Source organism: Salarias fasciatus, chromosome 5 (assembly GCF_902148845.1).
Source record: "Salarias fasciatus chromosome 5, fSalaFa1.1, whole genome shotgun sequence".
NCBI classification, from domain to species: domain Eukaryota; kingdom Metazoa; phylum Chordata; class Actinopteri; order Blenniiformes; family Blenniidae; genus Salarias; species Salarias fasciatus.
In genome coordinates, this window is record NC_043749.1 from 15,529,150 (window position 1) to 15,556,409 (window position 27,260).

Genomic DNA, 27,260 nt, shown 5'->3' on the forward strand with positions numbered 1-27,260 from the left:
AGGAATCCTTCATATTGAGGTCATAATGAGATCCCCTCCCTCCCCGCCTCTAATTGGTCCGCTCTGACAGGATTACACGAGTTTCCTCAATTGAAGTTCAGCCATCGGACATCTAGAGACGGAAAAAAAAAAAGAAAAAGAAAAGAAAAGACAGGAAATTGAACCCAAGTGAGTTTTTCTCGCCTGGGTTTAGGTGGTCGTGTGTTGAGATGTGTGTGTGAGACAGCAGAGTGTTTTCCTGCTCGCCCTGCAGCCCTGCAGCACTCATGACTGATGTGGTTTCTTTAACACGCCCGAGATTCACTCAAGCCGCAGTTTGGACCACAGCTCGTCATGATGACACGGATATTCTGGGATACAGTGTTTCTCATAAGCGGTGAGTGCCAGGTTCTGGAGGAGAATGGCGTTCTGTCACTTATGTGTCGATCAGATTAGTCAGAATTCCGATAAACACTCACGGTGCTTAAATCTCACAGAGCTTTGGTGAAATAATCCTCGTTTGCGTTCAGAAATCGAAATAACGATCTGTGCAATACAATTCATAACATTTGAAGCGATTTTTCAGTCATCAAAAGGAAGCTTTATTGTGGCGTTAATCCACTTGTGTTCATCCTCAGTGTTATCACTTACACCTGGTATTTTGTCCTTAATCAATATATTGATAACCTAAATGGAAGGGGTCATATGATTTGTGTGTCTATGTCCTTCACATCCCTTCTGATGTTTTTGCTTCACTTGTTTGATTTTACATCAAACTACCCTTTCTCTTTTCACAAGCTCTGCTCAGTAATCGCGTGCCTTTGCAGGGCCTGCAGTATTTATAGTGCTTTGGTCTCATCCTTTTAGTGAATGCGTGACCCTGTTACTATTGTTGGGTACCAGTTACTCAATGAAGCATCGATACCACATTGGAGGTCACATCTTTATGGGTGGAATGCTGGAATTTACCTTCAGGTTGTTCACATCAATATTAAGATGTGATATCTGATATCTGGCTTCAGTCTATAAGAGGAAAAAGCTACCATACAGTAATATCTATCTTTTATATTCCTTTAGGTACTTTTAGTATGTCTGTGGTACTTAATGGTGAGTTTTACGGTGAACCTTTTTGGTATTCTTGTTCTTCATCTAGCGGAGATTTGTTGTTTCCTCCTTCATTTTTCTCCACATTAGAACAGTTGTCATGTAACTAACATTTGTGTGTATTCTGCTCGCAGGTTCGCTCTTTACCTTTGGAGTAGGGCAGAGTAGTTCAACCATTATCGAAGCAAATCTATCCATCGACTCGAGCTCCACTGCTGCCTCGCACTCCTCCAGTAGCAGCCCTGTAGCAGCCAGCGGCGGGGGCACCACCGTCATACCTGCAGTTAAAAGTAAGTAAAGTAACATCAAAGCTTTTGAAGAAATCAAAATGACTTTCAGAGTTTCCTGTTGAACTGGATTACGTAATGTTCTCATTGAAGCTGTTTTGATTTATTGACAGGTTCTATTCCGACATTTGGAGCAGAACGGACAAATTCAGCAATTAGTAATGCCACAGTTTCAATCAGCAACACCTCTACTGCTGCTGCTGCTGCTGCTGCTGAATCCTCACCAAGCAGCGCCCCAAAAAACAGCAGCGCACACAATTCTGTCCCAAGCTTCATTGCAGCCACTACTGATAACGTCCGCCCGGCTAAAAGTAAGTTTCAACTCGGCTATCGAGTCTGTAAAAGCTGTTGAAAGCTCAAGGTGATCTCCAGGCTGCCCCAAGAAAATGGGTCAATGTATTTCATGTTAAAAGCTGTGGTTGTCCTCTTGGCAGCCCACGGCGGGGGTCTTCGGCTCCGTTTCCCACTGAGATACAAAGCACCACCAGTACAGACAGTGTGGCGCGCTCTGATAATTGATCCTATTAGCATGAGTGAGGGCCGCAATTGTGGCAAATCAAAGATTATGAGCAGTTCATGTAAGTATCTGTTTCACAAAAGCTGCACCGAAAGTATCGAATTATTATCTGAAAAGCGCCTTTTTCGCCCCGAAGGCCGCCGCTTCTCTCTCTCCGGGTCTCCTCTGGTTCGACTGCCAAAATCTCATGGAATGAGAGAGGGGTTGGTAGGCAGATGCCTCAGGGACAACAGAGGGCTTTCACAGAGTCTGAAAGACGGAGACAATGCATGTAGGCTGCAATCCAAAAGCCCATTTACCGTTGGAATGAAGTGTGTGTGTGTGACGAAGGCTGAAATTCTGCTATCTGTCTGGATGTTCTTCCTCCTTCTCACCCTGAATGCCATATTGTGGCATCTGTGTCAGACACTCGTGCTCCACTGACTTCAGTCTGTGTCAGAATCCGAGGAATCCGTCTGACTGTACAGCCTGTGCATTTGGTGGTGTCTGGGTGTTAATTTAATCTGATACTTTCTGCCCCGTTGTCTAGTTTGTCAGAGTGAAAACTGAGCCGTCTGCCTGCGGAAAAAGGTGCACTGAAGACTTCGGTTCTGTCCCCTGGGTCATAAAGCGGGTCAATAGATGGAAGGTTTTGTTTGTGGCGTCTCTTTGGGAGTTTTCTGCTGAACATAGTCTCCTGGGTACAGTGAGAGATGTGTCGCCACAAATCCACACGCATCTGCAGACAAAAAGCTCCAGTTTGTGGCGTGGGTGTCAGCTTTAGGGTTTAGTACTTGTTGCTGCTCGAGGTCTCTGGAGGCTTAGATTATTTTTAGAGTTATGATATTCTCCTGGAGGTTGGCGCTCTGGCCTCACTGCATGATGGGTCGCCCGGGGTGAAGCTTGACACACTCTCCTAAACTGATTTTGTTTCTAGGTTTAATTTGAGGGGAAATGAGGACAGCTTGACATCGCTGCCTGTGTCTTGCAGCATTATTGTTAAACTCAATATCAGCATCGTCTATATCTCTGCAGAGTTTGTGGCGGCGGCTGTCAGGTTTCATTTCGACGACTGTCCAGACACCCACCGGCATTTCTGCTTCCATGGCACGTGCCGCTTCCTGATACTGGAGGAGACACCTGCATGTGTGTAAGTCATTAGGTGACTGATTTTCAAATATGTCATCATCCAGCATTGGCCACCTTATTTTTTCATTAATCTGTGAGTTTTATCACTACAGCAAATGCCTTGTTCTATTTTTTTTTTCATTACATAACATTACAGGTTACACCATCAAGTTTGCAGTATGCAGCGTCACTGCAGAACACCCATAATTCCCCTCTCACCAGTTCCTCAATATTACATTTGTGAACGTGTTTCATTCCCTCTTGTCGTGCTGTGATGCACTCCGCTGCCACGCCATTTATCCTCCAGGCCTTCCCCGCGTGTTGCAGGTGTCATCCGGGCTTCGTGGGGATGAGGTGCGAGCACGCTGACCTGCTGGCGGTGGTAGCAACCAATCACAGACAGCAGACCGTCGCCACGGTGCTGGTGCTGTGCGTGATTGGGTGTGTTCTCGTCATGGTGTTGTGTACACTTCTACAGTAAGTGAGACTACGTGGCAAACAGATTCACTTGGCTAGCGGCTCATGAACGAAGCAGAGGGGTAAGCGCTCTGCTCTGCCGCTTCCTCCCTCAGTTGCTGGTGGAGGCGGGACTGTCGGAGACGAAGCCATGCACGTTACTACATCACAGAAAAGCATGGAGCGTCCTGCTGTCCGTCGGAGAGCGGTACTTTTCCATTTTTTTCTGCCTTTCGAGGTCACATTTATGCATCCTCTGCAAGGAAAGAAGCACGATTATGAAAATATCACAGTTGAAATGAGTAAAGAATTGAATTTGTTTTGGCAAGAATATGAGCCAAGTGCAGGACACAACTGTAGTAGTTAGTAAAACAAAAAATATCTACAGTTTTCTTAAGAATCTATTGATGAAGATATAAATATATGATCAGGCAAAAGAAATAAAAATGTGATTCTCTCTAAACTTTTTGTTTATTTGCCTTTCAGTGGTGTGAGAGGACATCTGTGAAGATGCACGGTTTGCTTCATGACATTTTTAGTTTTTCCTTATTTTTCTGGCTCACAAACCCTCACAATTTGCACTCAACGCGGCTCGAGCGGCCGGAGGCAAAGTGTGACTGAGGTAGGCCTTGTTGATACGGGAAGTTGGAATCTCCGTTGTATAAATACGCGTATACTTTTCTCAGCGACTGCAGCAACCCGGCGAAGTCTTCACTTCGCTCTGCGGAAACGTACTGAGAGCTGCAGCTGCCTCTGCAAAAGTCCGAGATGGAGGCTGCAGCAAAATCCTGCACGGGGCATTCTGTGTGCGTCCCGGTTACCGCTCGTCTGGCCCAGAAGACGGTAGAAAAGACCTGCGAGGCCATTAAACATCCTGTGTGGATGTTGCAGAGGAGAGATATTTGTATTTGGTCGTGGGACAACAATTCAACCTGCCAGAAGGACCCAATTCCTATTTTTGTCTTTTTATATGTTTTGCACAGACTTCAACTTTACAAGCACTACGGACATTTTTAATAACCTACGGTGGTGGGGAATTATGCTTTACAAACATTTTAGTGTGTGTTTTTAAGAAAGGATCTCACGTCACCCGACAGGAGTAGGAATTGTCGTCTGGACTGGCTGCAGAAAGATTTCCAGGACTTCAGTCAACAGTCACACATCCAGACTGCAACTGCAAAATGGTTCCATTGTTGTTTTTGATATGATTTGGAGAACACTTTGCTCGTGAATGGAGCGTTGCTACTAAAGGAAATGTATTTATCAGTTTTTATTTTTTTATTCTTGGGGCCGTATTTGAAAAGTTTCACGCATCAGAGATTTTTGATTTTTCAGGCTATATCTGAACCAACACACGGGCAACCACTTCCTTCTAAACTGCTTTTGTAATATTGCACTTTCCAGCGAGCTCGCTTACTGTTGATCGATTTAAAAACTGCACTCACTGCACTATGTAGTCACTTGTGAAAACCGCGTCGACATACGAGATGCCAAATACAGATGTTTTCTAAGTCTGTCTGATGGGGAGAGGCACGGGTTCGAGCACGACACTCACCGAAATCATGCTTTTATACTTTTTAAATGACAACACAGTATAGAAGAATGGTTTGTTATAGCATTGCCTTTGCTCTGATTTCAAGTACAGATGGAAAAGCCTCTAAATGTGAGCTTAGAATTAAAATGAATTTTTTTTTTTGTTTTTGTTTTTTTTTTGGGAATGAAGTAACTGATAAATAATTGCGGATTGATATTATGCACATGGGTTTTATGTTTAAAAAAGGTGAAAATGACAAATGTTGAGGGTGTTTTATATTCCAGCACAACTCTGAGGGGACAATAAATGTGTCTTTGTTTACGCTCTAAGAATATTTGCGTCTCTGACTTTATGTTGGTTACAGAATTGATGTATAAAAAAAAATCAAAGTGAAAACATGGTGTACCGATGGAAAGTCATCTGAAAACATCCTCCTGCTGATCTTATAAGTTCTCTCCCTTTGCCTCTTCAGTTTTTTTTTTCCTCACATTTGGAAAGCCTTGATTATCTGAATTTGTTTTCCAAGAATTAAAAATGCAAATGTATGTGGGTTTTTTTTTTTCCCCCCTTTCCCCATGTACGTGGCCTAGTAATTACTGCTCCGTCTCTGGGGTCTTATCTCTCACTTCATTGCGTGACCCTCTTTTCACTTCTGAAGCTTCATGCATTTTCTTCCTCTCTTTTCAAATACCCTAATTTTCTGACGCTCTGTTCTTCTGTTTTTTTTTCTTTCTTTCACTGAATATTTCAAGATGCGGGAATGCCAACATGAAACCCCCTCAACCCGAGGCACAAGTGAACAAAGAGACGAACTCCTGAGTGCTTTTATAGCTGAAGGAAACGTTTTAGCCCTCCTCTATGCGGCCATTCAGTTTATTTGTCTGTCATTTCACAGAATCCATACCCATTAATGCTGAAACACTTGCGGTCGGGAGTGACTTCGCCGCATAAAACACAACCCAGGTTACGTTTTGTTTCTATAGGATGCCACTCGGTCGACGTCTTCTCCTCATAACGTGCCGCGTCTTCCTGGGTCTTCCCTTTAGCTCTCCGCATGAGAAGCTTCATCTTGTTCCGCAATCCCATTATGTTTACAATTGGATTTCTGTGGAGCCCTTTAGAGCCGTCTGGCTGAGCTACTAAACCAGCTTTGAATTAAGCAGCTCTTGTGGACGCTCTTCTAAAGATACACAACGCTCTTACCACACAAACTGGTGGGAAAGGAAAGAAATTGAGGAAACGGAACCAAAATAGAGGAAAATGAATTAATCCTTGATGATTTAGTTCATGTTTCATGGAGATTTGGTGGAAGATGGATGTTGGGAAATGTGTGCAAGCTCCAATTTTAATTTGGACAAGTGTCAACACCTTGTTCCCTGTTAGAGGCTGGGGCTCGGGTTTGAATTGAAGGGCAACTTTGGTGTTTTTTCCGACATTTCCTCCTTTGGATCCTCAGCCCATCACTCCCAGTATCTGCCTCTGACCAGATGGTTTAAAATAAGAGTATTTACAAAGGTATTAGGCTTAGGCAACCCTGCCTTGTTCTTCTCTCTGCTAAGTGCAGCACCAAACCGACGGGAATGATCTGAGCTTACTATCTTCAGCTGAAGGGTCAGATCATCCAGACCTCCTTCAAAAGGAGTTTAATTTTTCTCTGGTGCTCCTGGGAGCACAAATCAAAACGGTGCCACCAGCTTTCACGCTTGCACCAAGACGCAGACAACAGCTTCTTTCAGCTCATAGTGGTATTCACCGAATTACTGGAATTTTAACCCTGAACTGTGATTAAAGGATGTTTCAAGACTTCAAAATCCTCACAGATTTTTATGTCGCTTCTATATATTAGTGTTTTGAATGGCTTTAAATTTACTTTAAAAATTCAATAAAATTGGAGAAATCTCCTAATATATTTCTGTAAAAACTTGGCAACACTTTACTTTAATCCAACTAACTATGCCATCATCTTCTGTTCGTTTGTATTTTGCCCTATATGTAAGTAATCAGCAGCACTGGGTGTGTATTTACCCACAGACTTACTGTCACTGAAATACTTTGGTTATTTTTCAGGTCATATTTTAGAGTAATGCATCATTCAGCTGCTTATGCTGAGTGGAAAAGCTGCTTTATTGAAGCTAGACGGCAAAATATTCCCTCCTCGGTTCGTTGTCATCATGTTAGAAGTTTGTAAGAAATAGAAGAAACTTTTGAAGTTATCGAATGTGATCAGTTATAAAGGGTCAAAATAACTTAATATTTGTTTCTGTTTTGTGTGGCATTACCACCGACACTGGGTTTTGTGTGACATCAAATGATGCTGAACTTTAAATATTAATGACAAATACTCCAAATAGTTTGAAACTTTTTGGAAAAACAATATAAAAATGTATACAGCTCAGTCGCTCTTGTAATAAAAAATAAATAATTTTAAAGATGAGCAATTGCAACCAGCATAACCTAAATACAATATAGGTGTTCATCATGTTACTATATTGATCATTTGGTCTACAAAAGCATCAGAAATTACAATGGACTGATGGAAACAATTTCCTGTAAATCAAATGTTCTCATAAGGAGAGGGGAAAAATTACTTATTGTGGCCGGAACAAAGTTATTTCAGAATATTTCGTAAAACTATCCTTAAACAACAAAGATTAGTTACAAATACATTTGTCCGATAATCTAATCTTAATACGTTTCGTTTCGTTTCGTTTCGTTTATTTGGGCATATCACATAACATAAACATGTCAACAAAATATACAAAACCATTCAATGAAAGCCCAAAAGGAGTAGGCTGAAGCAGAAGCTTATCAGTGCCTACCCCTTCCCATATCTTGTAATTATATCACTGAGGGTCACATGGCAATGTTGTTGTATTTGTACATAATTTTATCATCCATACCCAGGCCATTACACAGTAGCATGTGCATGTGCCTGCCTATGAATGTGTGTGTGTTATGTGGTACAAGATTCATGTCCTGGCATGCCACACAGTGTGTGTTATGTTTGTTTGGCATAGTTATCAAAAATACGGCGCATATACAGTTTTTTGAATTGATGTATAGTTATGGCACTTTTTAGGTTCCCATCTAAGCTGTTCCGGGTAATACATTGGCTTTTGAGGGTCGTACGAACACGTTGAACTTTTAAATTAAGCATTTGCCTGGAAGAATAATTGCCCTCTCTATTAGCAAACAGACGATTTATGTTACCGGGAAGTAAATTGTTTCTTGCCTTGTAGAGTATTAACAGAGATTTCAAATGTATTAAGTCCTCAAGTTTTAGAAGGCTAGATCTTAAGAACAATGAGTTTGTATGGTCCTTGAACCCCACGTTGTGTATGATCCTGATAGATTTTTTTTGAAGTCTGAACAAAATCTCCAAGTGGCTTCTGTAGGTATTTCCCCAAACCTCTACACAGTACGTGATGTAAGTACGTAAGTAGCCCCAGTCCTACTCCAACTAAACAGGTACATTTAACTATTTTGCTTAACAGCTAGATTTGATTGACTTGGAAATAACAAATTGAAAATTGACTATTTAATTACCTTTTCTGGGTATAGTTTGTCTTTTGCATTTCTACATTTCGTATACAAAGACAAACGTGATTTTGTGTATTTCATCCAAATATGCCATTCTATAAACAGGTCCTTAAGGCAAACAAAGCAATATTTGTTATGATTTTGACAAGATTCTTCTCAAGCTTGAGAAATCCATTCAATTTAATTTCTTTCTTAATTTGTTATCATATTTTGGTCAATAAATACACTCATAAATACACCTGAATTGCAGGTGGATCAATCTAATATATAAACTATTTGACTTGTTTATACTGTATTTCTGAGTAGTTCACATTTTATGTTCAAGACACTGGATGATTCTTAAACTTTATTATCCCCACTTTAATTACAACGGACTTGTATGATACCTATACAGTGTACGTACAACTGGCACATTAAAGCAATATATTAATTATCTATGACTTTCAATACTGATGACTCCATTCCCATCACCAGCACTTAATCTGTTTTGAGTGAGGATGCTGTTGAGGTGACTCAGGTCAACCTTCCCAGCTGTGTGCCCTTAGTCCAGATGCTCCTGAAGCCGCGATGCCAGCTCCTCCAGTGAGCGAAGGCGATGCTCTGCAGGGATGTCGGCCTGGCGATGCTTGTTGTGTCTGTCTATGAGGAACCCGTGGATTCCCACGGACCGAGAGGCGAGGTAATCCTTGACGTAGTGGTCACCAACATGAGCCACGCTGCCTGCCGGCACTCCGCATGCCTGCAGTGCCTTTTCAAAGATGGCCGGACTTGGTTTCGCTACACGAATTTCTTCTGATGTTATTAAAAAGCTGAAGTAAGAGCGCAGCTCGCAAGCATGTAAAATTGCTTCAAGACGTGCATCAAAGTTCGACACCACACCCAGTTTCAATCCGAGAGAAGTACAACTCTCCAGGGCTTTCTTTGAGTCTGGAAACACCTGAAACGAAAAAACGCATTCAGTGAATCCATGTGTGGTCATGAAGACTGGAACTGACATCAGGAGCAATGTTCAAACTGTTTTACACTGTTGTTCTACATCTAATGCTTTAAGAACACAAAACAATCGTGACAAATGCATTAATCCATTTAATTTTTTTCGTTTCTAATTATTACAAAGATACAAAAACAGATGGCTATTTTAACTAAGTGAAATATTGCAATAAGTTACTTTAGAAAATACTGCATTACAGAGTATTAACTCTGTAAGTGTGAGTCTACACACATTCTTGGAACATAAAATTAAAAAAATATATTAATTCATTATGTATAAAAATGCATAAATGATTATTTACCTCCCAATTTTCTGCATTGCAAAAGTTGTGGTAGAGATTGTGTGCTACTGTATTCAGCAGAGCTGGGTCCTCTACCCTGCATTGGGAAAGAGTGTCTCGCACCACCTTCATCCACCAGGCTTCTCCATTCAGGCCCTGAGCAACACCGTAGTTGGGGTATCCTCTGGAATATTGTTGATACACCTGCCGGAAAGTAGCATCGACCTCCACAGGACTGAGGTGCAATCCCACACGCCGAGCCTCTTTGCAGTACTGCTCACCCACAGATGCACGCACCTTCAGCAGGGTGTCTTTCACGTCCCACAACACCCAGCGCACCGGAGACCGCATTGCACCTGCAACAAATACAAGACAAGAGCAACACTTACAGCAGTTCAGATGCAGTTCTGGATTTTCCTGACCAGGATGGTTGTTTCAAAGCTACACAGAAAATCCCCAATGCAAAAATTTTGAGGTTTAGCAAGCTCTGATTTGAATGCAGCAGTTATTTGACATATGTTCATGCTTTCACTGTACAATGAGTAGTGAACCACACACAATGTACTGCAATGGTACAGATAATGTCAAGTTCAATCTCCAAAGACCAGAAACACACATGCCTTTTAAATACAGAATAGCTGAACTGGATCTGTATTGCAGACATTCATAACTAAGTTGTGATAGATGAAACAGCACATTTCTGATATCCCCTGTGACGGTGGCTCTTCCACAGAGAACATCAAGTAAAGGAAAACAAAACAAAGAGAAGCACAAGAAGTTATTCAGTAAAGGAGCTCACAGTACACATGGCTACACGACGTCCTCCCGCTATACGGTAGCGTCACCGTTGTCATGGTTACACAGCGTGACCACGCACTTCATTGATAGATTTACCAACTCCAGTACAATGTCCAGTACCGTACCTTGCAGCACCAGTAACTACCGCAGTTATCTCTCATTGACGGCCTTCCTGGCAGCATTTGTAAGACTTTAGAGGTCACGACAAAAATCATCAGGTTATACAAGTTGCAACATTACCGAAGAAGGTCAGGCTTTCAGATGTCAACTCGGCTAGCTTAGTTAGCTAAAGTTAGCCGGACTCTTCTTCATAGGTTTGCTGTGTCCACAGCTGTAGCCGCACAATGCCGGTTTGCGTGCACAATGTTCGTTTTCCCGTCTTCACAGTAACAAATATTTTATTTCGCTGCAATTCGTATTGCGTATAAATACCTAAACTGATGTGTTGTTGTTTGTTGTCAGCGTTGTGATTGATTCATCCCGTCCAGCAGGGGGCAGCATGCTCATAGAGTAGTGACCACAGCTTCCGGTGTCATTTTCTGCGCATGCTCGCTTGTTCACGTGCGGAAGGCACTGGGGGAGTCTGCCCTTACCTTAGCAAGCCGCATAAACAGTGGGTTTAAATCCCTGTAATCTATGTTTTCAGGAAACTAGGATGACCGGATAGTCCTAACACAATGGCGACTCCAGCTATCCGGATGTTTCGGAGGTTGGAAGGGCTTTTCTGCGTCTACAAGCCCCCCGGAGTTCACTGGAAGCTCGTACGGGACACGATCGAGACGAATCTTCTCAAAGGTGACAGTCACAGAGCCTTTTTAAGCTTTATAAACAGACCCTTAAATCCAACACTGCAAATTTCAATCTGTCTAATTGTCATGAATGGTGAAGTCTGCTCTGTCTTGTCAGAATTACGTAAACATGTTTCCCTTATTTGTCTTTGTTTTTACTTTTTAATCATTGTAGTACACTTAAATGTTTGCTTCTCTCTGTTCTCCATCATTTCTTTTCAGGTATAAATGCTACGCCTCCTCAGGCTCTGCCTCACGAGGTCCGTTTCCTGCTCCAGCCCAGCAGTGACCCAGAAGCTCCTAAAGGACTGACCCTGACTGCAGCCTCAGTTCCTGCACTGTCCAAACACCCTCTGGGTATGTCTGAGCTCACCCTCATCTCCTGGACCAAATCCTCACTGTTCATCCATTTATATCAACACAGACAAAAACTTTACTTAAGCATTGGTTTCTCACAGTGTTGTCAGAGATCAGAGTATGTCAGTCTATGTTTAGATAATAAATGTGAAAAACAAATATCCTGTAACAATGAGTTCTTTTTCTCTGACACTGCTCTTTGGGTTTTCTCAATGTCCTGGGTCTGTAGTGGACTGATCAACTTGACGTTTCAAACTTTCTTTTGCCAGCTTTTCACCACAAAATGTTAGTTAGGCTTTAATTTTGTCCAGTGCTTCTGTGAAGCCATATTCTATCCAAATCTTTTTTTTTTTTGACTGATTAATTTTTCTTTCAGCCTGACGCTCTGCCATTTTTAGTACTTACTTTATGAGCTTACCTTTGCGTGTTTTGCAGACGCTTTCAAATAGTTTTGAAAAACATTTTTAAATGTTTCACTTCTAATGTAAATGCTTAAACCTAGTGTTGTGACAAATGAATTGAATGTGGGCTCATCTATTTTTGCAAGAAAAACATGTTGTGCCCCTTAAAATCAAGAGGGCTTTGTGACCCACCCATGAACCTTTGCATTTGAAACGGAATGTAAATTTTGTTTTACTAAACAAATGTTTTATTCTGGACACCACTGCAGCATTATTTGGAAGAATATATCATCAGTTTGTGACTGACTTGGAACATCGTGACAAAGTTTGTCTTTTATTCAGAAGCACTGTGTGAAGTAATTGAACTAAAGTGATCAGCAGATGTTACGAATCGTACATGATTAGAGTGTGTGTTTGTGTGTGTTTTGTAGTGACAGGACCTGAATTTCAGCATATACGAGTCGGAGTAGGACATCGCCTGGACGCTTCCTCTTCTGGTGTTCTAGGTATGTTAGTTCTGCTCACTTACATAAGAACATTCATTTATTTGGTCGTTAAAATCCTTGTGAATATTTACACCTGTTTTTTTTTTTTTTAATTCAGTTTTAGCAGTTGGGAATGGAAACAAAGTTCTGAATGATTTCTACCAAACACAAGTCACGAGGGTAATTTATCATTTCAGTTGACATATAATGATCCAGATGAAGTTATTATTATGCGATTCACTGCCGTCTCATTTGTTCCAGGATTATACGCTTGAGGGGGAATTTGGGATTGCGTCACATAATTTTTCTGACACCGGGAGAATTGTTGAGAGATCCACTTATGGTATGTAACCTCATCTGTTCCACCAATTAAACTTTATGTTTAAGTTTGGCAGCGTGCCGTGAAAATTAAAAGGCATTTTAATTATAATAGTTTTGCATTTGTGACGTATTATACAGGTCAAGTCCTCTATTGTCCTTATCTAGGACGTTGTGTTTCCAGCTGTCTCCTGTGCAATTGAAACCATTTTCTCTTAAAAAAAAAAAAAAAAAAACCCCTGTCTTCTTCACAAGATCACATTACCCTGGAGAAGCTGGAGAGAGTGCTGGCAGTGCTGCAGGGATCCAATCAGAAGGCTCTGCTAACGTAAGCCAGCTTCATATAATATTCATTACATTTCTGTAAATATGTGTTTCCCCCCTAAATCACATTTGTGTTTGAGCTATTGTTGAAAAGAAACAACTTTAATAGTTTTCTGTTTTTCTCTCTAGTTATGCCAACGTGGACATGAGCTCTCAGGAAGCTTACGAGATGGCTGCTCAGGGTTTACTTGGCCCTGATGGAAAATCGCCGCCGATCATGACGGGCTTACGCTGTATTCGTTTCCAGCCCCCCAAATTCACTTTAGGTAAATCCTGTACAGCAGAGTTCATGTCGCCCCTCATCGCACAGATTAACGCCACCGATTCCGTTTGATTTGTGCTGCTTTCACAGAGGTGCAGTGCATCAACGAAACCCAGAAATATCTGCGTAAGGTCGTGCACGAGATTGGACTGGAGCTGCGCAGCACGGCGGTGTGTAAAGGAGTGAGACGCGTCAGAGACGGACCTTTCACCCTGCGGGACGCCTTGACCCGCCACCACTGGAGTGCTGCGGACGTCATGCAGGCCGTACGACAGAACCACGCCTCGAAGGAAACCGAGAAGAAGCCACGGTCCCCCGCCGAGAGGCCAGTGGCACAGACACGAGAAGACAGAGAGACAGTCACCTCGCAGGGAGACGCTTTTGAAGAAGCAATATCAGGTAGAACTGTTTCTGAGACAAGCAGTTAATCCAGCCCACTGAAGTTCAACGCTGGTAAAACAAAACAAAACAAAACAAAAAAGAATTTTCTTGCATCTTATGAGTGTCTTTTTCAAAGTAGGTTTTTTTTTTTAATTTAACTTATTGCTTTTATGAACACTCATCCGAACTGAATAAAATAATGTAGCAGTGATTTAGATAGTTTTGTATGATAAATTATTTTTTACTGTCTGAAACGGGATCAGTGCAGCGCCAAGAAAAACTTCTCCATCACAAAAGTTGGTTCCAACACAAGAAATGATGCACCTGTTTTTCAGCTCAAATGCTCCCCCAAGTGGTGAAAGGTCGTTGTGAACTTTACAGTCGAAATGTTTGGAGTACCAGCTTAATCTGTCAGAATGTTCTCACAGTATTAGGTCTTGTGCTTCCACTGAGTTTTTCAATAAATCAAAGAATCATTTGATTTTGATCAAAGCCTGTATTTTAAATAAACCTATTTTATGTTCTCATTTATTTAAACTGGGCAAAGGCAGGGGAAATTACCGTGACCTAAAGTCACCAAAATACACTTCAACATGTTTTTGGACTGACAGGAAACTGAAATACCCAGGAAACAGCTGCACTTCTATATGTAGAACATGAAAACTTCAGCCTGATCTGAGAACCTTCTCACAATGTGGCAAGTCTGCTGACAACAATAATCCTGAATTTGTGAAATTCAAATCTCACTTTCAGTTTTTTTTTATATTATGTAATGCTTTTAAGTGACAATGTGTATGATCAGTTATTGATGAGCTTTTGCTCGAGTCATGTACAACATTGAAGTGGCTTCAAGTATTCATTTGAAAACAGCAATTTATGTGTGATAAAATATTTAAAAAGATCACGGAGTTAAATCCAGCCTTGTGGACTGTGTGTGACACAAAAGAACATTTTCTTACAGCTGTGGCTTCATCATTACGGATGAAGTTGAACATAAGATGAATGGATAGGCTTGAAATCTGCTAATCTGTATAATCCAAAAGGCAATAGTGTCAAAGTAACTGTTTCCTCGTCGTGCTGCTGCCTGCTCCTTGTTTATGTTACAAGGTTACTGCCGTGGCGCCGCTGTTGTCGTGCTCTTCATGCCACTGATGAAGTTATTATTCCTCAGGGAACATAGCGTTCTTTGTCAGTTGAGAAGCACATTTCCCACGAGGTCACAAATAAAGCACGCAGGCAAACAAAATGTCATTCAGGAGGTTTATTAAGCATGATAGTTGATGTGTGTAATTACATTAACTGGGTGGGAAATACACAGTAACAACATTAAAAGAAAACAAATTATTATTGAAAACCTGTTGATCGTTTTTCCAGCACTGTGCTTAAGACACACAAACATTTGATCTTACCTTTACATATTAAAATCTTGTGCATTAACACACTCATATACAAATAAAAATGGTCCTTTTTTGTCATAAACATAACAGTAAATATTTTTTCTCAAAGCAAAATGCTATATTTGTGAAAATTACCTAAATTTAAATCCTTTGATTCACATGAGGGCAGTCATTAAAGCACTCATGGAAATGTTTTTTTTGTGTGAAGAGTGCCAAAAGGGTCTATTATGTCATGGAATTCAAAGCCTGTGAAAAAAGGTCAAACCCTTTTCATAGTTTAAAATATGGCTTAAATTTGAAAAGAGGTTTTAAACTGTGGTTGACGTCTTATTCAGTACTACTGACCAACAGAGTAACGTGTTATTGCTACCCAGGCCTTCAGTCTGCCTGTTATGTGTTTTACGGGTAGAGGGATTAAATATGGTGCCTTGAATTTCTTTACTCCACTCTGATCAGGTAAATCTGCGTAGGGGAAAAGTGCTTTTCCAAGGTAAAGGGGAAAAACACGTCAGCACTGATGTTAATATATGAAGCAGTTAAAGCAGAATTATCCTGTATTGTCATTATTTACAGAAAGTATACAAATCCTACACAAGCAGTATTTCTTCCGATGTGTCTCAAAACTGTGCTTCAAGCCTTCTGGGTCATTTTCTCATCATTGGTAGTTGAGAAGAAACAGGAAGAAGTGAGGCTCACTGATTTGGTGTCTTGCTCAGTAAGTGCTTGAAGGTTCAGTAAATTCACTCTCCTCTTTCTTTTTAGATAAATGCACCTTTTCAGCAACATCTTGATCCTTTTTTCTTCTCCGGCCCTTTGTGTAACACTGTGGCTTCCCTTCTCGAGTCACATCTTTGGCTCACCATCCTGGTAAGAACACAGCAACAGTCAGATGTCAGGACAGGTGACATGTCAGCGCACAAAATATAAGACAAGTTTAAAAAAAAAAAAAAAAAAGTGTTACCTTGCTATGCTTTCCAAAGACTGAACGACATTTTCCCCTGTGGCAGCACTGCATTCCATAAATTCAAAATTGTATTCCTGTTGAGGAGAGTAATTAATAGTACTGAATAAATGTTGCTGTTATGAAGCAGGGGTAATGAGAAGTGATCATACCTTCGCAAGAGCGTCTCCCTGTTGAGCTGTGACTTTTCGATCTGCACAGTCAGTCTTGTTCCCAAGAAGCAAAACAGCCACATTTTCTGCACTGGATTCCTAAACAGAAAAAAAAATCACAATTTTTTTATTTTTTTTTAATTTAATTGACTTTTATTTCCTCCTAGCTGTGAAAGTGAGTGTGTGTTCGGTTGTCTGTGTTTGTGTTTTTGCTGTGAGATGGACTGGTGACAGGATAAACCCTGCATTTGTTCTTTGTTTGCTGGAACTGGCCCCAGCCCCCGAGTTAAATAAGGTGGTACAGAAGATGAACGGGTGACGGTAAAAACATGGCGGTATGAACCAGTTTTTTGGTAAATGGCATGCTTCAGCTTCAAAGTGCTTTTTTTTCCTCCTTATTAAATATTTGTTCATGTAAAAGACACCAAATGGAGTTTTAACATGGTAAAAAAAAATAATTGAAACTAGTATTCAGTCAAAAATGGTGAGTCATTACAGCAGGAAATTAGAAACCCCACAATGTCTCAGTTTGTGTAACCCTGAATAAAACCTTTGAGTCTGTTATGAAAACACCGTAAAGAAAAGGCAGCAGAGCGTTGCTGAAAAGGACTTGAAAAGCGTGTTACCTGAATACAGCTGGCCCAGTAGCTGACTGCAGAGAAGCTCTGGGCGGACGAGATGTCGTACATCAAGAGAAACCCCTGGGCTCTGTGAAAAACCTGTCTCGTGATGCTGCGAAACCTTTGAAGACAATTAAAAAAAGAAACTGTCAAGACGTAGGACGACAGCTTTTCTCACATTAGTTCAATTCTTAGTATTATATTCTTTATTGTGTAGTAAAGAGAACAAAGACTTTCCTAAAACTAGATTAAATCATTCAAGACATCTCTTCTGAAAACAGGAATGGATGTTGGAACATTTATAGCTACAACAAATTGTAAGTAATGAAACACTAAATGTTTCCACTTGTCCTCAATTTTTATGGGCAATGATGGCCGCTTTCCGTTGTACTATGCACACATGTGAACGATCTTGATCGAATATCTGTCCTAAACTTCACACAGCATGCTGCAGGTCACCTCGGATCATTGGCAGCCACAGGCTGTGTGCGTAATATATCATCCAAACAAACAAAGCGCTGCTCAGACATGCCAAACCAGTTCTGAAACAAGTTGCATCCTGGCCCGAGGGGGAAATGTGTTCAGGAAAACTGCTACAATTTCTGTGTCCACAATAGAAAGTCGAATGGTTCTTTATGTAATTGTTGCATGTGCTCATCAGATGTCTCGCTTTGAATACCGGTGAACTTTCACATTAGGTGTGAAGAGCCTTCAGGCTTTTGAAATATGTCCCTGCTGCCACACAAAAAGCAAAGTGGATCTTTCTGGAAAAAAAATAACAAAGCCACTTCTGAGAAGAGAAGGCAGACGGTGTACATGCCACATTCGGGCCTTCGCTAGCCACCAGATCACACTCTGTGCCTGTGGTTGTTACTTCCCTCTGTCAGACTTCCAGTCTGACTGCCCATCGTGCGCTCCACCAGCTGCTCTTCCTGTCTAAAGTTAGTCCTCATGAAGCCGCTGTGGATCTACTGTGCGGTTCTCATCCGAGAGTTCAGATCTGTGCTCGTCATTGGAACTTTTTTTCCCATAATATGCATGACTTCAATTCAAAGCAAATATCTGCAACGTCTGTCTCAATCCCATCCTGCAAATAGAAAACGCACATCCATACCTTTCTTGACCTGCCGTGTCCCACACATGTAGAACCACAGGATTCCCTTCCACCACCACTGTCCACATGCAGGAATCCAGGCCTGCAAATCATGTTCAATCATGTTAATTTGCACATATTTCTAGGAGAGATCATACAGTAAAGGTCAGTCTCTCACCAATAGAGGTGGGGAGGATTAAGGAAAACTTTCCGCTCTGAGCTCTCTTCATAAACGAGGTTTTTCCCACACCGCTGTCTCCAATCATCACCACATTGTAGTTATTTGATTTGAGTTCCTTTCCTCTGGGATTACCAGCTGAAATCAAAAAACACTTTCCCGGTCACAGTCTTGTAATTCTCTCTTATTATTACTCCACAGCCAGCTGCGGTCTGCATTCCACACTGTGTTGAAATGATCTCGGTCTATTTACCTAAAGACAACTGTGTTTGACTTTCCTGATTCAGAGCGACGCCTGCGCCATGAGGCTGGGATGGGGTCTTCTCACTGTGAAGGAGACAACCGAATAGACTTCCACTGAGACATTACAGATACAGCAGGCTATCAACAACCATTCTGGATCAGATTTGCTTCACAAAAACAGATTCATAGTTCTATTATCTCATTGCCCACTATCCATTCTTCACTTCTCATGTTTGTTTTACTGTGAGGGTTCATGTATGAATGTGCTTGCTGATAATTTTTTCCTAGAATGTGAAACATCTCTGTGGCATCTAAATTCTCTAAAAAAAAAAAACCCTCTAATTTGCCTGCAGGAAGTTGATAACATCAACAAACTAGTAACCACTGCATGCAACAAGCATCTGTTCAGACGCCAGACGATGCATCTTCTATACCATGTCAGTGAGGATTAGAGCGGATGCATGGCTTGCATGAATCAGAGACTTAAGCTTCTAGATGACTCATGTACATCAAGGAAACTCTTCTTAAAGTAATAAACGGAAAGCAAATCTCTCTGAAGAAGGCTTAACTGAACATGAGTAATTTTTTTTGAGCTGGAGCAGAACTACACATGCATTAGTTTAATGAGATAAAAGAACAGAAAGTTGAACTTTGTAGTTCGTCTCAGCCTCAAAGACCATTTTGATTCTGATTATGTTGTGCGCTTATATATTCAAAACAACCTGCAATGTCTTTTGTAAGCACTGAGGCAACATGTGGTTGTTACTTCACAGTGTCCAACCAGCATGACATTGGGTTGAAACAGAGCTGTGCTTTTTATGAAACCTCTCCATGTTTATGTGATCGAAGATTATTCTGGTTATTCTAAGAAGCGACACCAGAATTCTATTAAGTCGAGCAAATTATGAAGAGCAGTAACCACTAGAAGCTGTGTTGTTTCTGTTTATTGTGACTATTTTACCTGAGAGGCCTTAAAGGGTCACTGAAGCTGGGTGATGGTGTCGTCTGCCTTCCATCAACCTGAAAAAACAAATATTGGAGGAATGATATTATACTTCACATGGTTATTAATTAATAAGAGAAGAGTTTGTTTTATGCTAAGGTTATCTTAATGGACTTCGGAGCACTGAATCATTACTTTCTACTGAAGTCAGGTTCATGTCTGAGTTCTTCTTTCTAACATGTGAACTACATGTTCCTTATTTTCGTTGTGCCACTTCATTATTGCAACAAGTACTTGCAGTGTGTTGCTGTTGCTTATGACAATGGGAAGTACAACTCAGCAGAGTCAAGCTGTGTGAAAAGACATCATTAGCATCAAAAAGTTTGTCAAGATCCTCCCATAAGTAATCAGCCAGGGAAATATATGCATAAAAAAAGTTTTTTTTTGTTTGTTTTTTGTTTGTTTGTTTTTTTAATGAGAATATCAAGAAATATGACTGGAATTCTCTTGAAAAAGAATACTTTGATGCTTACCTCGGATATGTGATCTCGACCTGATGGCTCTTCTGTCTGCTCTTCGGTTGCTTCTGTGATACTGCGGACACGCCTCTCATCTCCTGCGTCCATCACTCTTCGACTTTGGTCCTTCTGGTTTTGATGTCCGCGTGACTTTCGATGAGATCCCATTTTCCTTCTCCTGCCTCCAGACGCCAGCTCAGACATGGTATCAGTGGTGGACGGAGAGCAGCCAGAATCAAACAACTGATGCTCTGTTTCTTCCGGTTGGCTCTGAGGAGCTGTTTGCTGAACCAGGGGCTTTAACTGAGATTCATGAACATGAGTGCATTCCACTGTTTCAAGGATGATCTCCTCTTTTTCTTCAGAGTGATGGTGTCTGTCTTCAGTGTGAAGTTGCAGCTCTTGTTCTTCAAATCCAGGGACAGTTATTGCCGTTGCACTTCTGTCGGGTGTTTGCGACTCTGTTGCCTTAGTATCTTCCTCCTGCTTTTGTTGCAACTCTTCTCCTTTGGCTTGAAAAACAAGGTTTCTGCGAGAGGAGCCCATCTTTCGTCTTCTGTTGGTTTTCGTCTGCTCATTGAAATGTGTGCTTTCAAGCTCATCACTGTCTCTGTTTTGTGGATCATTCTTTGGGTCTTGTGTTACTTCAACGCTCTCTGGCTTTTCCTCTCTGTGTGTAACCTGTGCACTCTCACTATGAAGCATTAAACTCTCTCTTGCGACATCAGTAATTGCAGCATTTTCAGTTTCTTGTCTGTTTCTTTCAGAGGTTACTTGGATCTCAGGGCTTGGTGTCTGTGCTGGCTGTACAGTAACATTTATATCCATTTCACCGACTCTTACATCGGCATCATTAGCAGGACTGACAATGCTCACATTGTGAGAGGCAGACTGCTGAGGAGAGAGATCCAGTGAATCATTTATATCTGGTCTCACATTACTATCAGAGCTCTGCACATCAGCAGTGTTGCCTTGTTGCTCACGCTCCTCGTCATGAGCAGAGGGGGGGTTACTTATTTCCTGTAGTTCTTTGTGAGTAAGACTCAACACCAGTGATGCGTCTTCATTTTGTGACATCTCTGCACATACCTGCAGCTGCTCCACGACTTCAATCTCAACAAGATTCCTCACATCTGACTCTGTTTCTGTTGTTCCTTCCTGGACTTTATCCTTTTCTTGTCTTCTGCTGAGTTGGTTTTTGCGGGTGGAGCCCAGCTTTCTCTTCTTGTGTCTGGATATCGCAGGCACAATTTCACAATATCCCGAATTACTTCTCTCAGACTCGCTGTTGTTTGATGCATCCATTTCTGTTGAAAGTTCTGTGCTGGAAGACACGTCCACTGCTGGCTCTTGTGCTGCAGACACAATCTGAGGTGAAGTGTATATTCCTTGAGCTGCTTTGAATTCATTAGCAGGATCCTCACGTTTTCTTCCAGCTTCGTCCTCTTCAAGACCTTGTACATCCATCGAACTCCCTGCCACCTCGGCACACGTCTCAGTTTCTTCCACATAGATTTTGTGCCCAGGCGAGTCACTGTCGCAAGTTAGAACTTCTGTGTTTTGTGTCTGACTGGCTTCTTTCTGATCAACCACATCCTTAGTTCTCGGCGTGAAGCTGCTATTGTCATCGTGAGATGAGATGTTCTGCATGTCTGACTCACCTCTCCAAGCTGAGACATGTGCTGTTTGAAACAAGTTCATATCATCTATGTCACTTCCTGTGAGTCCGCCTATATTCTCAGGTTCTTCAACGGGTGTTTTATTCTCTTCTGTGTCGGCGTTGGGTTTGAGAGAAGCGCTGCTGTCTGAATTTGAAATAAAGTCTGGTGTTTCTGAAGCCCTGGTGATCATAACATTCTGGGTGAAGAACATATCTTCCTCCGAAAGCTTCTCTGTGTCCTCGCTCTCAGTTGACCCACTTTTTGTGGCGTCCTCTGCAAAATTGAGGTTGTCTGATTCTTCCTGTACGGCTGCCTCTGTTGTTAATGACATTTTTGCTATTTTAAGAGACTCATCCACCTTTGTGGCTTCTGCATGGTCTGTAGTTTCAGGTTGTGGTTCAGAAGTTTCTTCCTTCACTTGTTGTCTTCCTTTAGATCGTCGGCTTGAGCCCAGTCTCCTTTTATTTCCTGCTGGTTTAATGTCTGTGTGAATTTCATCATTAATGCTCTGAAGCGGGGAATCTAAATAAATATTTGTTTCTAATGTTTGTAGAAGAGGTTTATCCTCCAGAGCTGCAGGATAAGTGATTTGATGCATTACTTGTATTTGTGTAGCATCGGTGTGATCTTTCTGTAATTTATTTACAACACCATCTGACTGCTGAGTCTCTCTGACTTCAGATGAGCCGAACTGCTCTTTAGGTTCCCTATTTTTAGCTATCTCCTCTTTTGGTGATGAAAATGCTTCTTGCTCAACACTGCATCGAACTTCATGTTTTCTAGGGTTGTTTTTCTCAGAAAATATCTCTGCTGTCATGGAAGACTTTCCGTATTCTGAATCCACATCCATAAATGGATCAATTCCCAGGAACTGTTCAGCCAGCTTTAACATCTGTGTGTCCTTGACAGTTTCTCTGTTTTCTGACACAGAATACAAAGCGGGAAGTCCTTCGTCTGGCACCTCGCTGGAATTTGATTTGATTAGCTGTCGATCCACTGCCGGATTGGTGCACTCAGACAGTGGAGCAATGCCGCTAAAATGTGCGTTTTGCTTGGCATCAACAGTCACATATTCACTTGCAGCACTGCCAGTTTTGTCCATTTCTTCCTGCAAAGTTACTAATAATCCATCCTGGCTTGACCCCAGTATTCCTTGGTTTACGCCCGGACTGGGATCAGGGTTATTTTCCTGAAGTGTACTAAAGTGTCCTTTGTTGTCCTGATGTCCCGTGTATACTCTTTCTGTGCCATCTGTTTCTTTTTTCCTAATGTCATGTTCATGGTGTACAGCCTCAAAGGTGTTCTGTTCTGACAGGACCTGCTGGTTATCAAGATCAGAAGACATCTGGATATCTGTACTTTTTATGTCTATCTCAGGTTGGCTTGTATTTGCAGAAATATCCGTAAATACTGTTTCAGGTTCTGTTTGTTCTTCGTGACTGCTATTTTCTGTAGATATCGCCACTTTCGTTGGACCAACGTAGGGTTCAGTCAGTGAATATTCCTGGAAAATTCCCTCCTGTTTTAACAGTTTGTCTATTCCTTCATCTTTTGCAGAAGCGACACTGGAATGCTCATCATGTAACATCTGTCTGCGCTCCGACTGGTCAATCACCTGTTTATCTTCTGAGGGATTTGCAAATAAATCAACTGTAGTTAATCCAGAAGTACAAACAACTCCGCCAACATTTTCCTCCTCTGTCTGAGCAGGGTCACATTTGTCTGTTCCTTCCATTATGGTTTCCACTGAAGCGATCCAGCCCTTTGTTTGTTCTGTTGGTAGTAATTCAGTTGTTCCACTGGGTTCTTCACCTGCAGTCTTAGCATTAGCTCCCTCAATAGGTTTGCCATATGACTCAGTTACAGAGACCTCAAACCTTTCAGTTTCTTTGTGTCTAAGGTTAGATGCCAGTTTTCTTGTATTGCCAAAGTCGTCGAAACTACTCTCTGCCTCTGCATTCTCCTGAGGTTGAGCGTCAAAAGGAGTTTCGGAATAAACCTTTTCTAAACACGAGTTGTTCGCCTCAGTTTCAGAGAAAAGTTCTTCCTTTTCCCTGTGAAATATTTCTTCAGTGTTGGTTTTCAAATCGCCTTTCACCACATCTGCATAATCTGAGGACATGTGTTGTCCTTCCTCATCGCTCCTTGCAGAATGTAAAGGATCATCCTCATTTTTCTGATCAGGAGGCTCTAAGTTAGATTCTTTGGTGTAATGCTCAACTTGTGGGTCATCAGGATCTGAGTGTTTCTGTTTGGCGGCAGAGTCAGGAGGACTTTTGGCCATTACGTCATATTGACCTGCGCTTTTGATTTGAGCTTCTTTCAAATCTCCTGAAATCATTTGAGAATTATCATCAGCGCCATCTAACATACTGTTGAAGGTGTCAGGAATTAGGTTCATTTTTTCAATTTGTGGCTGATCCTCTTCACGATTGTGAAGACCTCCTCTGGCCTCCTCTGGCCCAAGAATGACAGACGTATCACAATCTTCCATCGTGATTTTCTCTGATTTATTAAACAGTCCTTCTATAATCACTCCTCCTGTGAATCCATCATCTAGATCTCCTTTAAAGTGTTGACCGTGAGGAATGAAACTTTGAAGGTCTGTCTCGGAATAGTTGGTGAGAGGAGTGCTCAGAACCTCGGAAGAATAATCAGGTGTAGAAATTGAAATCACAGAGCTGCTATGTGATGCGGACAGGGTATCAGGTTCACTTTGTTGAGCCACGTCTTGCCTTGACTCGGGCGTTAATGACATTATCATAGTTTCAGGGGTGTCAGGTTCATTTGTATTTTCTGCAGCATCGATATTTGATTTCTTAAGTTCCTGTCTGTCTTTTATCCTTCGGCTGGACCCCAGTTTCCTTCTGTTTCTTCTGGGGTCAAAGTCCGTTTCAGTTTGCTCATTTGCACTGGGAGAAATGTCCTGATGTTTGGAGTCAGAAGAAATATTTTGTTGTGATGGTGAAGTTTGGGAAGAAAAATGGCTCTTTTCGATGTCAAAAATGCCTGTTTCCTGAGAAACAGATTTTTCAGCACTGTGCTTGACGTCATTGTCTAATTGGTCCTTATCGTCATACACATGACCGAGTGTGAGGTCTCCTATTTCACTGTAGTTAATCCACGGTTGCTTTGAATCATCCACAGAATAACCCTCGCCTTTTCTTTCTAAAGTCAAATGTCTTTCTTTCTCAAGAGGGTCAGAAGAATCTAAATAGTCCAGTTTGGTTTCCTCTGACTTGTCTGACGCCTCTGTTTTTAAGCCTGTTTCTCTCATATCTTGATCTAGAATATTTCTGCATTCAGGAATTGCACTTTCCATTTCAGTGTGCGGAAAGTTTTTCGCCAAAGGATTTTGATGCTCAGAGGGATAACCAATAGTAGACGCTGAAAAGACTGGGCTGCCATGTGGCACAGATGGAATAGCTTCATATTCTTTAAATAGACTTTCGTCTTTCTGTGTTTCTGTTGTTAATGGCATTGTCTCTCCACTGTCATCATTATCTGAGAGTTTGACTTCAGATTCTTTAATTTGTTGTCTTCCTTCATCACTATAACTAGACCCTAACATGCTTCCGTTCTCACTTTGGCCAAAGCCAGCCTCAGTTTGCTCGTCTATGCATGAGGAACTGTCCAGACTTCTACTCTCATCCAGGTGACCTACTTCACCGTGGTTCTCATCCTGTTTCCAGTCCAAATGTGAGTCTTCCCTGTTGGTTGCAGAACCAACAGCACCCTTCACAACCACGCCAGGCCGATAGGTGTCTATGACTTCTGTTTCGTCTGTCACGGGTTCTGAAATCATTTCAGAATCGTCGGAATCTGCTGCATCATTCGGCACCCTTTCAGAAGTGTTAAACACGAGCACTGCTTCTTCTGTCTGTGTTGGTTTAACTTCCTCTTCTAGCTTGTTCCTCACATCATCCACTGAGTAATGATAACCTTTGACCTCCTCACTTTCAGGCGTGTCCGATTCATTTTTCCCTTTCGGCGTGTCTTCAACTGATTGATCAGACACGGCCACTTGATTGCCTGACTCTGAAAACATTGAGCTGTCATGTTTGCCTCCTTCACTCAGCTCCTCATTCTTCTCCTCTCTTGTTGATGACATTATTGTTTTCAGGTTTCCTGAAACTTCATCATTAGATTCCTTAATTTGATGTCCTTGCTTTGAAGATTGAGGGTCGGGTATGTTCATGATTCCAGCTTGACCAGAAGAGACATCTTCTGGTGGATGAAGCGTCTGACTGTGAGGAAAGAACTCTTTTCGATACCTATCTTGTGTCTTGTTATCTAATCTATTATCAACAATCTCCTCTGGGTGTGGAGCATATCTCTCCTCAAATAAGTTGAAATGCACATTTTGTTCCTCGGTTGCAACCACTTCGTCTTTTAATGATGAAAGCATAGGTTGCTCAAGACTCTGTTTCACTTCAACAATTTCTCTGGCACTGCTTCTATCTGCAGTTATCTCTAGTGTTTTAGAATCTAAAACTGATTCTTCAAATGAGTCGCGAATCAGGGAGCTGCCCTGTGAATGTGTACTCTCGGCGAACAAGTCTGTGTAAAATGTTTTGTTGCTTTCAGTTTCGTCAACAGAATCAGGATGGGAAAGTCCCTGTTCTGCCAGGCCCATGAAATCTAATGGGGAAATGTTGACAAGCTGTGTATCCACCGAAGGATATGAAAGAACGCTTTGACTTGTTAACTGAAAGGTTCCATCTTCATGCGGATTTTCTGCCATTTTTTCATTTTGAAACGACTGCAGCTTGTTCTGATTTTGGGGGCCTAAACTTTCCAACGCCTCCTCTGGACAGATTGTTGGAGAGGTCTTTAGTGGTGCAGAAATAGCAAGCTGACTCCCTTCACATATTTCCTTCTGACTTTCCAGTTGTGCTGCCTCTGACATTTGTGTGGTTTCAGAGGTATTAAGACCCCTGGAGCTTTCCTCAACTTCCTCTCTCATTTCGGGGCACGTGTCGATGTCGGAGTCCTTCCCATGCTGCTTTCCTTTGTGTCTTCGGCTTGAGCCAAGTTTTTTCCTGTTCACTGGTATCGGCTGCTGGGTTTCAAGTCTGAACTCATCGGGTTTTGGCGTGGCACCGGCTGCTTCAGTTCTGTCTTCTGCTACATGCTGTTGTGCTGCAGAATCGCTGCCTGCTACATGGAACTCGTCGCTCTCAGCTGCTTCCTTTGGTCTCGACGCAGCTCGACGTGATCCAAGCCGCTTTTTCTTTGCGCTTTGACCCGACATAGCCTATCCTCCCTCTCCTGAAGCATGAAACATGCAGTCATGTAATAATACATTAGCAACTTAATGTCAACTTCACAACACAGCAGAACACAGTGAAAAGGAAGCCTGACATTAACATGGCATGAAAAGCAACAACTGAATGTCCTTAAACACACCAAGTTCACTAATTGACATACAAAGGATTCCACAAAATTGTCACAATGTCACATGTACTTACCGCCCAAATCAGGAAAAGGTGTTGTCTTACAACTCGAGCAGCCAGTTTATGTCAAGTCATCTGTCTCTGCTCGGTAGTAGTTAGATTTCATGCGTGGGTGTGTGTCGCTCCTTT

General features: G+C 41.7%; 4 protein-coding genes across 7 annotated transcripts; 2 read left to right on the plus strand and 2 right to left on the minus strand.

Annotated features, from left to right (window-relative positions):
* Positions 1 to 244: 244 nt before the first annotated feature.
* On the plus strand, positions 245 to 4,103 carry tgfa (transforming growth factor, alpha). Its single transcript, XM_030092256.1, has 7 exons — positions 245 to 376; positions 1,218 to 1,373; positions 1,484 to 1,681; positions 2,902 to 3,016; positions 3,322 to 3,471; positions 3,567 to 3,658; positions 3,937 to 4,103. Exons 1-7 carry the CDS (start codon positions 334 to 336, stop codon positions 3,942 to 3,944), a joined length of 762 nt encoding a protein of 253 aa, XP_029948116.1. The 5' UTR covers positions 245 to 333; the 3' UTR covers positions 3,945 to 4,103.
* Positions 4,104 to 6,171: 2,068 nt separating this feature from the next.
* hdhd3 (haloacid dehalogenase-like hydrolase domain containing 3) lies at positions 6,172 to 11,091 on the minus strand. Of its 3 annotated transcripts, XM_030091867.1 has the most exons (4): positions 11,026 to 11,091; positions 9,817 to 10,151; positions 9,048 to 9,461; positions 6,172 to 6,182 (listed from the first exon to the last, which is right to left on the minus strand). In XM_030091867.1, exons 2-3 carry the CDS (start codon positions 10,144 to 10,146, stop codon positions 9,066 to 9,068), a joined length of 726 nt encoding a protein of 241 aa, XP_029947727.1. In that variant the 5' UTR covers positions 10,147 to 10,151; positions 11,026 to 11,091; the 3' UTR covers positions 6,172 to 6,182; positions 9,048 to 9,065. The 3 variants fall into 3 exon arrangements, with proteins under 3 accessions (XP_029947727.1, XP_029947724.1, XP_029947725.1); XM_030091864.1 differs by lacking the exon at positions 6,172 to 6,182 and having other exon boundaries at positions 8,806 to 9,461; XM_030091865.1 differs by lacking the exons at positions 6,172 to 6,182; positions 11,026 to 11,091 and adding an exon at positions 10,834 to 11,005 and having other exon boundaries at positions 8,806 to 9,461.
* A 67-nt stretch (positions 11,092 to 11,158) lies between these two features.
* Positions 11,159 to 15,497, plus strand: trub2 (TruB pseudouridine (psi) synthase family member 2). Its single transcript, XM_030091772.1, has 8 exons — positions 11,159 to 11,388; positions 11,604 to 11,738; positions 12,571 to 12,645; positions 12,743 to 12,804; positions 12,886 to 12,967; positions 13,198 to 13,270; positions 13,396 to 13,532; positions 13,619 to 15,497. Exons 1-8 carry the CDS (start codon positions 11,271 to 11,273, stop codon positions 13,954 to 13,956), a joined length of 1,020 nt encoding a protein of 339 aa, XP_029947632.1. The 5' UTR covers positions 11,159 to 11,270; the 3' UTR covers positions 13,957 to 15,497.
* On the minus strand, positions 15,156 to 27,257 carry rab44 (RAB44, member RAS oncogene family). Of its 2 annotated transcripts, XM_030091770.1 has the most exons (10): positions 27,147 to 27,257; positions 20,030 to 26,946; positions 19,515 to 19,573; positions 18,564 to 18,637; positions 18,311 to 18,448; positions 18,154 to 18,235; positions 17,046 to 17,160; positions 16,420 to 16,518; positions 16,268 to 16,344; positions 15,156 to 16,170 (listed from the first exon to the last, which is right to left on the minus strand). In XM_030091770.1, the coding sequence occupies exons 2-10, from the start codon at positions 26,927 to 26,929 to the stop codon at positions 16,083 to 16,085; spliced, it is 7,632 nt and encodes a 2,543-aa protein (XP_029947630.1). In that variant the 5' UTR covers positions 26,930 to 26,946; positions 27,147 to 27,257; the 3' UTR covers positions 15,156 to 16,082. The 2 variants fall into 2 exon arrangements, with proteins under 2 accessions (XP_029947630.1, XP_029947631.1); XM_030091771.1 differs by lacking the exon at positions 27,147 to 27,257 and having other exon boundaries at positions 20,030 to 27,068.
* Between the last annotated feature and the right edge of the window lie 3 nt (positions 27,258 to 27,260).